The sequence below is a fragment of the Tupaia chinensis genome, unplaced genomic scaffold, assembly GCF_000334495.1.
Source record: "Tupaia chinensis unplaced genomic scaffold, TupChi_1.0 Scaffold000082_1, whole genome shotgun sequence".
NCBI lineage: Eukaryota > Metazoa > Chordata > Mammalia > Scandentia > Tupaiidae > Tupaia > Tupaia belangeri.
The window spans coordinates 895,153-909,708 of NW_006159543.1; the positions used below are offsets into that span (position 1 = coordinate 895,153).

The 14,556-nt window shown below is 42.2% G+C and overlaps 1 protein-coding gene across 1 annotated transcript in view; it reads right to left on the reverse strand.

Annotated features, from left to right (window-relative positions):
• COL4A6 (collagen type IV alpha 6 chain) overlaps positions 1–14,556 on the reverse strand; it is a 78,597-nt gene that overhangs the window by 38,920 nt on the left and 25,121 nt on the right. The window contains exons 12-20 of the mRNA XM_027769693.1: positions 9,120–9,179; positions 8,042–8,086; positions 7,348–7,401; positions 6,430–6,499; positions 4,798–4,905; positions 3,702–3,851; positions 2,656–2,760; positions 902–1,062; positions 8–187 (exon numbers count right to left, since the gene is read on the reverse strand). Of these exons, the coding sequence (XP_027625494.1) occupies positions 8–187; positions 902–1,062; positions 2,656–2,760; positions 3,702–3,851; positions 4,798–4,905; positions 6,430–6,499; positions 7,348–7,401; positions 8,042–8,086; positions 9,120–9,179 (933 nt within the window). The remainder of the gene's footprint in view (positions 1–7; positions 188–901; positions 1,063–2,655; positions 2,761–3,701; positions 3,852–4,797; positions 4,906–6,429; positions 6,500–7,347; positions 7,402–8,041; positions 8,087–9,119; positions 9,180–14,556) is intronic.

Below are 14,556 nucleotides of genomic sequence, written 5' to 3' on the forward strand. Positions count from 1 at the left end.
AACTTACCGAAAGACCTGGCAGACCTGGTAAACCTGGTATTCCGTCCTTGCCTGGGGCTCCCTTCACACCAGGGAACCCCTGAAGGCCAGGATCACCCCGCTCCCCTGGTGCCCCAGATCCTGTACTGAGAGCTGGTTTCCCCTTCTCTCCTTTGGTGCCTGCAAGACCTGAAGACCCAAATAAGCCCTGACAAAGAGACAAAAGAGAATAATCAGGAGATGCAGACTTCATAGAATTCAGGCATATAACATAGATATGACCCAAAACAGGTGCTTGGGTACACTTTGGCACTATTCTAAGCACTTCATTATACTGTCATCCTAGCTAGTAATTGCCCACTTATTTTATGTATCCTTTCTACATTTTAAAAGATACTTTGCTCTAGGGCACATGTGCTGCCCAAAGAGATAAACAGAGAGAGAGAAAGCACTCCTCAGGTGTGTATGTGTATGGCCACACTGCAATCTCTTCTCCACTCTCTTCTTGGGATTTGAGGCATACATATGCCACCCAGCATATTTTTCAAGCCACCAATCCCGGGAACTGAATCAGCTGCCTTAACCACCACGCCACCTGGCTGGCTCCAGCCTTTCTAAATTTTACAGTCATTGAGGATAGAAACCTCATCTTAACTCCTATTTTATCTTCAAGGTCCCGCACAGTGCTAGGCAAATGCAAACAATTTTGTGAAAGGAAGGAAGGGAGGGGTTGTAGGTAGGTTAAAACAGAAGGGGGCTTTTGAGATCATCTAGTGAGACATTTATCTTATAGATGAAAACTCCAATGCTCTCTTTTAATTTCATCTTTCTTTTTTTGTGCTTCAAGAAAGTATAGGTGAGGACTGAGGGGCACTTAAAAGCTTCCTTTGCTCCTTTGGGGCCAAAGTTTGGCAAGACTTACTGGAGTCCCTGCAGGGCCTTGTGCACCCACAGAACCTGGATCTCCTCTGGTTCCTTTAAGACCTGGGAGGCCCATGAGACCTTGTGGCCCAGGCAGGCCTGGTTTTCCAGGTGGTCCGGTGCTAGAGATCCCACCATCACAAGCACAAAATCCCGAGTCCCCTGGGGGAAAAAGACAACATAAAACCAAGTGGGCCATCTTTCCAAGAAGAATTGATAATGACTATTTGTGACTCATAAAACTCCATGGAAGGAATCAAGGCCTTCAGAAAAGAACTGAAATGAACTAGGTTCATTCCCTATCAGAGTATGCCTGTATTAGTGATTCACATTTCATTAGGTTGAGATGAGGCCCAGCCATCAGTCAGTCTACCATGCTGCCAGAGTTGAGTACCACTGACTTACACTAACTAATGGAGAGTCTGGAATCCAAGCCACTCAAAGGTTGTCTTCACTAAACTGTTTTCCCTCCTGACTTTTGTACACATGGGACAAATACAAAATAAATCAATGATAGGGATTTCAGCAAAACACCTTTAAAGAGGTATCAAGAATCTCTAGCACTATATCCTAACCATAACCATCTACACTTCCCATGCTATGGTCTGGAAAGTGAGAATTGGTGACAAAATGGGTGACTGAGTTCCTCTAAGATCCTGAAGGGCCTCTTCTTACTTTTAGAAACTCGATAATCCCTAAAATACAGAGAGAAGTGTTATTCAGATTAGTATTTCTCAAATGTGATTCATGAACCTACTGCATGAGTCACCCAAGAATCAAATTTTTAATAGCCTTCTCCAGGTGATTCTCATATACATTGAAGTTTGAGAACCACTATTCCAGATTTAAAACATTTGGGCCCCATGAAAACACAGAAGAGGAAGCATTATAGCTGTCATGGTTTAGGAGTGAGAATGGTATCAAGAAATTAGCATCCTATAACCCAAATCACAATTTAATGCCCTTTCCCCCTATAGTCTTCCATGGATTCTGAACAGTGGAGATTTAGCTTTCCGAATTCTGAACTAGCTCCTATACATAGGTTTATGGCAGGGCAATGAGAAAGGAGAGAAGTAAGTTACAACTTCTCTGCTTAAGGCTGAGAAGCTCTGTTAATGCCTTGAAATATGAGGAGAGAACTTGAATACTTGGAACTCACAGGTCATCCTCAAAACTCTCTAAGTCAGGAATTTTATTTCTTCCTCCACCCTGGCCTGGGCCACAGCCATGATGAACTGACCTATTTGAACCTCTTCCCATCAGAGTAAGGAATGGAGACATGATCCAAAGACAGCAAGAGGATGAAGAGATGCAGTGCAGCCAGAGAGTGGGGTCATTGCTCAGTTTTCCAGCATCAGTGGGAACTGAAATTGTTTTCCTGGCGCAAGTCAGAATTTTCAGAGTCCTAAGTCTTGACCTGTTTGCAAATCTTTTGTTCAGGCAGAAGGTGTTGGTAAGCAACTTCTAGCTGTGGCCTTGCAAACTGGAAAGGTTACAGCATGTGCTGGTTAACACCATGGGCTGCAGGTGGAAGGGGTAGGAAGAATAGCCTGAGAGCCACTTTGTCCTGCATGACCTTATTTGCCTGCCCCAGCCTTAGAACCCTAACTATAGCACTTGCAACAATTAGATTATCAAAGCCCCAGTCAAGATCCAAGATTGTATCTGTTCAGATTCCCAAGGCTGTTGGTTTGTTCAATTCTCATAAAACTTTCTCTGAGGGACCTGTGGGACAAAGAAAAAAAATAAAATCACCTTTTACTCCTTTGAGGCCTAGATCTCCTTTAAGACCTCTTTCTCCTCTGAGACCAGGGAAGCCTGTCTCTGTGCTATGTAGGGTTCCAGTTGTAAGTGATGGACCTTCAGGAAAACAAACAAACAAAAAAAAACAAATAAAAAAACATAAATAATTGGCAACTATAGGAGCATGATGACTCACCTGACTTAGCACAGTAGCTCTATCACCAAGGCCTGGGTCCTTGAGGCGTAATAACCAGAATAGAGACAAACAAACAAACACACAACAAAAACAAGCACAAGGACCTTAAGTCTGCATCAGAGAATTAACAGGATCCTTTGTTGTCTTAATTCACTCGAATACTTAAAGGATGTCTACTATGTTCCTGGTATTGTATTAGATACTGGGAATACAGGCATGAATAAGGTAGCTTCAGCAGCTCTGCAGTCCCAATATCTACCTCAGAAAATCTCCTTAGTATAAAAGAGGAAATGGGTGCAAGCTGCTGTGGCCATGGGATTTTGGCTACAAAGAAACATGCTGGGGACTATTTTCAGCCTTTTTCTCAGAATCTATAATCCTATATTCAGGTAAAAGATCTAAGAACAAGCTCTATGTAGGCTTTTATCAAGCCACCTTGACAGTCCAGGTTTGGCTTCTCCTGTTTCAGGCTCTCAGCCCACCCTGTCAGAATCCTGTGGGCCAGATGAAGCTGGAGTCAGTGCTGCTTCTTCAGGAGTTGAAAACCCAGAGGCCTAGGCACTTACAACAGTGAAGAATGGAATGGGAGGAGAAACAGAAGTCAGAGGCTTTAGCTAGCATTTGATTATCAAGATGGCTCTAGCTTGCTTGTTTCTTGATAGAGAATCCTTTGCTGTAGTCAATAACTGGCAGAGGGAGGGATCTGTAAGTGATAATGGGGACTGACTCTTTCCTGTCCCTTATACCTGATATGTCCTGGCATAGCTGTTTCTCCTGTGAGATGGTCCCTCAAAAATTGTGATGTTCTATAGTTTAGATCACACCAAAGTATCAAGACCAAAGGGAGAAATGAACAACTTACCAGGCAGGCCTGGTAGGCCTGGTAGGCCTGGTAGGCCTGGCAAGCCATCTCTGCCAGGGAGGCCAGTTGCCCCAGTTGTGGAATGGCCTGGGTTTCCTTGGTTGCCCTTCAGGCCTGGAAGTCCTTGAGGCCCTAGGGCACCTGGGACACCTGGAAGGATAAGCATAAATGAAAATGCTCATCTATCACCCTAGTCTTCAGAGGTATTCCAAATCACTGGCATATGCTAGGAACTACTCTGAGGAAAGAATTTAGGAAAACATTTGCCCTTCTCTTGCATCAGAGTTAGAAGGATCCTAAGGGATAAATTAACCTAACCTCTTAGGAAACTGAGGCCCAAAGAAGAGAGAAAATATGGTCAGGGGTGCTGACTTTATTAGTGGCAAACCCAGGAGGAAACTTGGGTCTTCAGCCTCCCGTTTCTTCATTTATTTCCTCCTCGGTGCTAGGGCTAGTTGTACCTCTTCCAAGTGGCTGGGTTGAAAGCACAGGTATGTATAATGAGGCTATCTCTATAGGATTTAGAAACTGTTGCCATTATAAGTAATGTCTGAGGCTTTATACTAGAGACATCACTGTCTCCCAGATTCTGGCATGTTCTTTTTCTGCTTGCCACTATGCAATGACCTACGTGTATGCCTCCCTAGTAATTGGGTCAAGAATATAACCCATAGGATCATAGGACCATTTAGTGCATGAGTTGAGCCTAGAGTGAGGAGCTAGGTACAAATTTCCCTCAGGGCTTTTGCTATCCCCTTTTGGCAAGCATTAACTTGGATGGCACATGTACAGAAGACTGATAAGGCCCCAGCAGCCCAACCCAGGACCCATCTGATTGCTGCAAACTTCAATGACAATCTGGGATCTCTTGTCCAGCTACAGTACATTATTTAAGCCAAATAAAAGTTGTTTATCTAGGCCCTACTCCTGCATATCTTAGTCTTGGGCTGGAAGTAGGATACCTACTGCCTATATTCTATCTTTTCTTTGACTTTGGCTAGCTGTGCTTCCAAATCCAGAGGTATAAGAAGGGGCTGTTTGGTACAAGAGTGTATAGAGGACTGATCTGTGCAGAGGATGGGTTATTTTGTTTCACCTGGTAAAGCTGGTAAGCCGGGGATGCCAGCAGGGCCACGTGGGCCCTGGATACCTTCATCTCCTTTAAGGCCTGGGAGGCCTGGTGGACCAGGGTCTCCAGGATAACCTAGCATTGCATTGGAAAAAAAAAAAACAGTAAAAAAAAACATATGAAAGTCCCCGTAAATACCACAAAATGCTCAAGAAGAGATTCAGAGAGCTGTCCTTGGGTTAAAAGGGTCTCTTTTGCCCTTCCCAGGTTTCCCAGATGCTAATGGCCTCACATGATAACAGGCCTACTAGAGCCAAGACTCCACTACTGTTCAGAACTTGTCCAGCCAGGGCTTGCTTTCTATAACTTTGGGTGAGTGCAAGGAAGGTTCTTCTTCTACTACTAATCTGCTATAATGTCTCAAATGTCCACCCTTCTGGTTAAGATGTCGAAGTCTACTATGTTATACACATTGGTTTCCTGGGAGTGGGAACACGGAAAGCCACTCTCAATTACTTTTTAAAATTTCTTTCATTTTATTTATTATTTTTATCTGCTATAATCATGAGAGAAAGAGAGAGAGAAAGGAAACTGCAAGGTCCACGACTTGAACTGTGGTTGGTCATATGGGAGTCCAGCACCTTAACCACTATGCCACTTGCTGGCCCCACTGTCAACTATTAATTCAAGACAGGGCAGGAGCCTAAAAGGATGAGTGGGGAGGGATAAGTTAGGTGTCCTAGGTGGAAGAAGCACTATAGTAACAGTCTTTGATCAAGCAAAAAGTATCTGGAGACACTGATTCTGTGGATCTTTGGAGAAAGCAAAGGAAACAGGCACACACACTAACCAGTATGTGGATCTTTGTATAAAGCAAAGGAAACAGGCACACACACTAACCAGGACAAGGAAAGGTGAAGACAAACTCTGTAAATATCATACTGTTGAGGATATATCAAAACCACTTGCTCCTATAGAAAATGATACCTTCTACTTCCTATGAAATGGTCAAGCTGAAGCATGCATGGAATCATCTACATGAGACTCTGTGTTCCATAGTATCAGGCTGAAGTCATTCCAGCTGGAAGGGATATCAATCCTTTCCTAAGCATCACCAGGAAAACCATTTTAAAGAAATTAGGCTCAGCAGACCTAAAACCAGTCTTGGTGGACACAATAAAAAAAATATGGGGTGCTGGGCTCGGCTTGTAGGTCCAAGAGATTGATGTTAGCTTCATTCCCTAAACTCAGGACCCATTAAGGGTCCTTGGGAATATTGAGTTTAGCAGTAATCCAGTGGCTGAATAAGTATCCTTTTAACAATTATAGCGGATGTAAAATTTACCTTCTTGTCTATTAAAAAAATCTTATTTGCCAGAGTGTGCATGTGCTTGCCAGAGAGAGAGAAGGAAAGAGTAGGAGAGAAGGTGGGAGGAGAAAGCTCCTCCAGTAGGTAGGTCACATCACAATCCCTTCTTCTTCATCTCTCTAGCCTATTGAAATTGAGAATGTGTACAACACACATGCCTGGCATGTTTTTCAAGCAGTGGATCTGAACAAAATGGCTAACCATATAGAATCCAGGTCCCTTAATCACTAGACCACAGAGCAGGCCCTCCCTGTCTTTTCCTCTCTACTCAAATCAATTGAAAGTTGCACCTGAGATCACAACACCATCTGTATCAACGAACACATCTGGGCCTGGCAGGCCAATTCCACCCTTTTCACCCTGCAAAGATTAAATACATTAAACACAAATATTTCCATGATTTCATCATCCAAGATCTATGGTGCCCTCAAAGTCAGTCCCCGCGAAAATGACAGGTTCCTTTTTTTGTAACCCCTGGTTTCCAAGGTCAACTAGGCCACAGGTTAATTTCAAAGTCCAATAAATTTAAGATGAAGGTAAAACAAGGCAGGCCACAGGCCTGACACACAATTGTAAACCTGTCAAGAACAAGGGATCCCAATTTTATTTTGCAAGCCTATTCAAGGACAATCTACTCTGGACTTGAGAAATTTATTACAGATATAGACAACATGGCTATACCCAAGATATGCTAAAGAGAGAGTAGTTTCAACTTTATTCTCCCACTTTCAGCAAACTCTGCCACTGTCACTGTCCGGGTAAATATCAGGCAGAGAAAAATACAGAAGTTCTAATTCTCCCAAAATATGGACTCAGGTACTAGAATTGGATAGAGTGGGACATCCAGGGTGAGGTGGTAGGAGCTGTCTGCTCCAGGTGCAGGTAATAAGGCTATGTATTGTCTGTGGATAATTTAAAAGCACTAAGAAAACCTAAAAGTTGGTAATTCTAAACAATGTCATAACCAAATATTCTTCCCTTTAGGAATGGACTTGCCCCCACAATCCCTGCTTCTTAGTTTACCATTGATCAAGTAGTATCTAAGGAATGCCCATCAACTTTGTGTGTTCAAAATAGGTTCAATGCATTTCTTGAGAAAAGAGTGACATCCAAATATTAAAATACTTCATTTCCTATGTAGGCGTTTTGGTAATTCTTCATTCTTCTACTTTCCAACCCTGGATTTTCACTTTCTAACAACATGTTACCTTAATTCCTGGGAATCCATTAAGCCCAGGGAAGCCTGAGGATCCCTTCTTGCCCTGTGATGGAAAAATCAGTTACCACTAAATGGAATATATAAGAGAGGCTGATGTTCAGATTAGGCCTGGGAAAATGGCACAGGAGTCTTGGCTGGCATTTGAGGATAAGTATGGTTTCTACCTAACTCTGGAAACTGCGAAGTCTTCCGGAAGGCAATATGGCACTAGGTAGCCAAGTTACATATTAGCAGGGACAAAGGCCACAAGGCTATAAATGGATACAAGCAGGCTGGACTTGTTAGGCCCTGATGACTTGCCAAAGATGTATGATCACATCATAGTATGGCAAGGCACTGAATTTGATACACTCATATTCTTGGGTAAAAACAAAATAGGAGAGTGGTTAAGATAATATCAACAAAAGGGAAGTGGACAATTTGCCTTATAAACAATGTCTTCCTTAGGCCATGCTAAGTAAAGCAAGGTGGTCTTTTGATTAGGAATTTATACATCAAGGCTCTTTAAAACAAACAAACAAACAAAAAAACAAACAAAAAAACTGCTCATCCATTTCCTTAGAGAGAGAGAGATACATCTCCAATAGGGTCTTTACTCTGTGATATCTCTCTTCCCCCAATCCAGCCAGGTAGGATCATGGCACATGCATACACTAAGGTTTTAACCATATTAGCCAAAATACCTTTTGTCCTGGAGGGCCTTGTACTCCTTCTGAACCCATAGGACCCTGTGAAAAGAATAGCCACACCTTAGAAAGATTAGTAACCCACACTAGAAGAAGCCACTAGATTTGCATAACAAAGCTATCCAACTGACTTCAGGGTTTAGCTGCTCTAAAAGTCAGGTAAGAGAATGTTCCTAGACCTGGCTTAATGACTTCTTTCTAAGCACTAATCCATCAGGATGAATAGCCACATGGAACATTTTTTAAGAGCTAAATAAATGGAAACATTTTAAGTAGTAGTTGGAATTTGGTGGAAGGGTTGCGTGGTGTTATACTTAGTCTGCATTAGTTCCAACTCAGGAGATTTATAAATAGATTATGGGAGGGCCTCTTGTCTTCCACACCAAATGAATTCTTTTTTGGTGACCATGTGCTTTCAAAGAAAGGGAAGGAAAAGTAGAGAAAGAAATGGCAGGGTAATGGATCAATATTACTACTCAGATTCTTAATAAACTTCATGGCCAAGCTAAAACACAATTCCTTGAAATGTTACTTCTTTAAGGCTAAGGTTGGCCAAATGCTTATAGCTTCAGACATAAGTGTCTGAAGCTAGGATTCAGGGAAACTAATAGTTATTTCTTCTCTGAAGTGAATTTATTAGTGGAAATTGATGAGTCCAAACATTACTATGTTCTAGAACTTCACAGGCTTGTTTCTGTCCTATAAAGATTGTGCTTGGCACTCTTTCTTTCATTCTTACACCACCCACCTGCCCACATCCCCTGGGAATAGGTTGAAATGAAAGCAAGGCAAAGCTCACATCATTCTTTAGCTCAGAAGATAATTATGCATGAGGGCAAAGAGAGTAACTAGGGTGAAGAGTTACCTAGAGTACAGGGTACATTATTCCTTAATCAGGGAAGCAACTCAAAGAAATGAGGTTAAGTGGAGAGAAAGAGCTCTTAGGAACCTGCCAGAGGATTGAGGAAAGAAAATAAAAGTAGCCATAAAGTTATATGACATAAAGAAGCAAACAGGAAAGAAAATGAACTAGGTGACTTGACAGACCCAGGCAAATAACATTCTAGGTTCATACCCTAGGTCCTGGTAAACCAAGGACTCCCTTTTCTCCCTTTTCACCAGGAGTTCCAAATATCTAAAGGAAAAACAAACCACAAGTTATAGCATTCGTTTTCCAATAGATCTCTAGGCTCTACCCAAAGCAAGGAGGTAATTTCAAACCAGCTCTACTGGGGCATTAGATAGCCTCACCAGGCTGAGTCTTTTACCGCTGCTTGAGAAGACATAGATGTGTGTATATAATTTGAACTATTGATTTAAGGTCCCTCTCTGGTTTTAGAAGTAATGAGTTCTCCCCAAAACACAGTTACGTGTACTTGTAGCATCATGTAGTAACAGCATAGAAATGACTAAATATCCAACCTCATTGATTTTACATATGGGGAAACTAACATCTAAAAGGGTTAAGAATCCACAAGAAAGCCAGGTCTTCTGACTTCCATTCCAGGGTCCTTTCCATGAGAACAGGCTGCCTTCTACCATCTAAGAACTTGATTCTTTGGCTCACAAATAAAGGACTGTGAAAATCCTTGGGGGTTGATACTGCGGGGGGAGAGTTTTTTTTCCCTTTGGAGACATGATACTGGACATCCTTTTCAGTGGGAAGGAATATTTCTATTTGGACATGATCTGGAACCTGCATTTCTTATACTGGGACTGTAGGGCTCGTACCTGGCCCTAGGAGCACTCCAAAGGAAACTGTGAGGTGGTTTCCAGTCCCTCTTGCCCTGCTCACAGGAGTTGAGGGCTTGTAGCACATATGACTTGGGTATTCTCTAGGGATAAGCAAGGAATTCAAGAAGGAGAATGAGTAAGAGAGGGCATCTTCCCTTCTGGGTCCAAAGCGTCTGTAAAGGGTACAATTCTGGGCCCCAAGATACAAAATAGTTCATTGCCAAAGTAGAGAAAGTCTTTCAGGGAGAACTTCACTGAGGCCATTTTGTTGTCATTTGAAATTGTGCTTTTGGGGGCATAGGGGTTGGCAAACAGCATGTAGGCCTACTGTGAGATTAAAGAATGCAGTGAAGCTTTCCCAAATGTAAACTTGAGAAAGATAGTTGTCATGGCATATCTTCTGTTGTCTCCTTGATGAGACCTGGCTCAGCTGGTGTGAGGGCACTGCTCCAATCCTGTTTGTAGCTTTTTCTTCCTCTTACATTGCAATCAATGTATTCCTATGGGTACTGAAAGCTGGCTGAATATGCCTTGGCTTTTAGGGCCCAAGAGTTTGTGTTTTTGATTTTATGTGGGTTGTTCTGCTGTTTTTTTACTGGGGAGAGGGTGTGCACGTCTGTAAAGGGTACAATTCAAAGCAGGCTTTGATTCCTTCTTGCCTTTTCTCTTTTCTACATCTGTAACTGTGTGTTGAATGGCTTAGCCCTCATTACAAATAGAATTTCTAATGTCAAGTGGATCAAAGTGAGTGCAAACTTACTTTATTCAGTCGTCAGGAAAGTCATGATGTAGTTTTCTATGCAAAAATGTGTTATGATTTTTCCTAACAATCCAATAAATCTTAGTTTTTCTACAACTGTCACCAAGGCATGCTGTCACCTTTGGGATACGCCTATTGGCCTCTGAAATTAGACATCTCAAGCTGCCTTCCCTGCCTTGTCCACAAAGCCTATGGCGGCACAAGGTGCCCCAAACTCTTAAAGCTCTAAGACTGGTTGTACATGAAAGTTTTCTAAGCAGGTGGTCTCTATCACACTCTCTTCTGTCTCTCTCCAGTGCATGTTACCACAAGCTAAACACATACAAGGTGGTCCAGTAAACACGTGTTGAATTGAATAGAATGATGACCCAGAGAACAAGGGCAAAGGAAAGAATGTCTAGGAACTATCTCATGACCCCCACCTATTTTTTGACCCCCACCTATTTTGCCCACAGTTATAAATACAAGGAAGCCTTGTGCTCCTTCAGAAAGCAGGAAGAGCCTCTTGATTTTCACTTTCTCAGAGAGGTGGATCTGAGGGCTTGTGCTACCATGTGAAAAAGAAAAAAAAAATACATAAAACCAGGATCAGCAGTTGGTATAATGGCTATGTTGCTGGACTCCCATGTAGTCGACCGTGGTTCGAGTCCTGGACCCAGTGGCTTAAACTCACGCTGGGTGTGTGTGTGCGTGCGTGCCCAAGATCCTGAGAGGAGAATGGAGGAGAAGGGATTGCAGCGTGGCCATCACCCCTAGGGGGTGATTTCTCGCTTTCTGTCTCTGTCTCTTTCTGGCGAGCACACGCACCCTATAGCAAAAACTTCTCCAAAAAAATACATAAAACCCCAAATACATAAAAAGTGTAAAAAGGAAAAAAATAAAAGAAAGAAATGTGTGTGTTTGGGGTTAGAGCCAATAAAAATAAATGGCTTGGTGAGAGGCTGTGCTGTAGGCTCAGCTTGTCTCCCAGTGTAGAGAGGGACTGTACTGGGCCTCTGCTGAACAAGCTATTCTAGCAAGATGTCCTGGGACTCAGTCACATCATAGTCAGGCCTGTTACAAATGATCCTATGACTACCACTACCTGATCTTATTCACTCATGGTCTGGAAAGCCTCATAAGAGCATTAGCTTAGCTGTTTCTAGGCCAGCTCTTTGGACCCTGAGCTTCTGGTACTTTTTAGTTCTGGGCTAGCTCATTTGAAGAACTTCACCTACCCAGTAGTTACCTCAGAACCACCCAGACTTTACCTCAGCATTTACCAGTTTATTGCTTCCAATTTGCCTTCCCATGTGTTTGCTGGTCCCTTGGATAGAGGACACATGGATATATGATTGTCTGTGACAACCTCTCTGGGAGGACTGGCAGCCTACAAATGTGAGGGTGTTGCGGTGGATGGTGGGACAAAATATGCAAAGCTGGGACTGAGCCAGAAATTTAGGGATGTTTGCTCACTGCAGAGGTGCCAAGAGAAAGAAGGTGTTATATATATCTGCCAGGCTGGGCACTTTGTCTTCTACAAATATTTGGGCTCAGATGGGAAGGAAACAAATAGTTAAAGGGAACATTTTGGATTCCCCAGAGATTTCCATCCTCAGCACTGTCTTGTTTTTCAGTGAGCATGGATAATTGAAAGCTGATGTGAGAGGGCTTTGGATTTCAGAAGTGTATTTCCTCTGAAAAGCCCAGAGTGTCTCAAATAAATTACCACATTTCTCTTCACAACTTTTCTGTCAGAAAGCACATAAGATTTCCTATGAATGTTCCCATTATGCACATAGTGATATTAGGACCAATGATGTTTTGTGATTAGGACAGGGTCACAGATAAAATCTGCCAAAGGGGCCTGAGAACGCTGGTTTCTTGATTCCTACACCATGAAAATATACTATCCAATGTAAACGGAGCTATTTTCCAGGTTTGATGCTTTTATGATCGACTGGGGTTTCTATTTTTTAGCTCACACTATGAAACGTTGGAAATACTGAGCTTGCAACAGTATTGCAATTTATCACCATGCATTGTCGTCAGTCAGTCTCTCTTTTACAGGACAAAAGGGAATGGGTTGAAAGTGCAGCAGAGGAAAATCCTCTAGGTCAAATATAGAAGGGAAGTGGCGGGGGAGGGGGAGAGGGAGTGTGCGCCAGTGAACCCAATAACAGAGGAGATCATGAATTCGTTTCTTAAGAGATTTAGGAATGAAAACACCCATGGTAGTGATTAGAACAAACTGGACTGTAGGGGGCAGTATGGTATGGGGGGAAATGCCCCGCATTGACTAGAATTCAAGAAAGCTGATTTTCAATCTCTGCTCTACTAATAACTAGATATGTGACTCTGGACAAGCCTCTTCATCTGTTGAGGCTGTGTTTTTTTCATCAGTACAAAGGGGATAAGTCCAGCTCAACTTGCTTACCTCACAGGGATGCTGTGAATGGCTGGGATCTATGTGAAATGCTCTACAAGGAAAAGTACAGATCTTATTTCTAAACTCATTTGCAAACTGCTTTATATCAATACTGGCCAATAGTAATATAAAGTGAGCTACCATGGTAGTTCTCAATTTTCTAGTAGCCACACTTAAAAAGTAAAATATAGAGAGGAGATTAATTTTAACAATATAGTTTATCTAACCAAATCTATCATTAATATTGTCATTTGAATATTGAAATACAGTTACTAAGATATTTTAATTTTTTTCATACTAAGTTGTTGAGATCTCATGTGTATTTTACATGTATAGGACATCAAATTTCAGACCAGCCACATTTCAAGGGCTCAGTAGCTACAATGTGACTAGTGGTTATCTTATTGGATATTAAAGGTTTTTTCTTTGTAAGGAAACTTCACATATGTTGTTTGGTCTCAGAAGAGTAGATATGACCATTGCCATATTACAGATATACAGAGTTTCAGCAACTTGCCACAGTCTCAGAGCTAGAGCTGGGTCTAAAGTCTAGGTGTTTTTTCTTCAACATCAGGTTTCTCTTCTGATTGGTCAAAGCTAATTAAAATCAAGGCCATTGAACAGATGACTCTTAATGCCCCTCGGTTTCCACAGAGTAAGAGGAATCATCACGGAAGAAACCTGTGCCATTAGTTCCACTGGCTCTGTTTTCTGGTCACCCAGAGAGACCCAAAGGGTTCCAAAGTATGGAAGAGCAGGCCTGGAATTATCTACCTCATTGTGCCAGCAGGCAGGGCAGGCCTAGTCAGCTTAGCTTCATCCTGTTCCCTTCTCAGCCCCACTCCCAATCCATGAAAATAGTTAGCCCCTTCTAGTGTACAAAACACCTGTGAGCCAACAGGTGGCATGGTTGTTAAGGTGCTGAATCCCACACGGTCGATTCCACTGTTGGAATCCTTGACCCAGTGACCAGGACCTGGTGCCACCAGGCACGTGTGTTTGTGCTCGAAATCCTGAGTGAGGAATGGAGGTGAGGAGCTTGCTCTCCCTGGAGGGTGATTTCTCATTTTTTCTCTCTCTCTGTCTCTCTTCAGAGAGTGCACAACCTATGGGGAAAAAAAATCTACAAAAATTCCCGAAAATAAAAACCTCTCCCCACCGCACACACATCTTGCTTTTTAAAAGTCACATCAACCCAAGGTAATGTACTGGTCTTGTTTGGTATCTCATCCAAACAAAACAACTGTAAAAAAAATTTGTATTTATGGAACAATCATAAATGTGAGTTCTCCCTTGTTAATTGTTAACAGAGTCATTACTAATAATTAATTACTGGTGATGATGTTGTCACTCCATATTTAAAAATCCTTATCTTTTAGGAAAATTGTGATATTTGTGATGAAATATGTCTATTACTTGCTTTGGCTGTACCAAGAGAGTTGCTAACGTTTGAAGCTGGTGATAGGTACAAGAAGAATCATTATGCCCATCTGCCTGCTTTTGTATGTGTTTGAGTTTTTTTATAATAGAAAGGTTAACATTTTTACATTTTGAATCCACCCACTTGTCTCCATTTGCATTGCTATCACATAGTCCAAGCCTCCAACACCT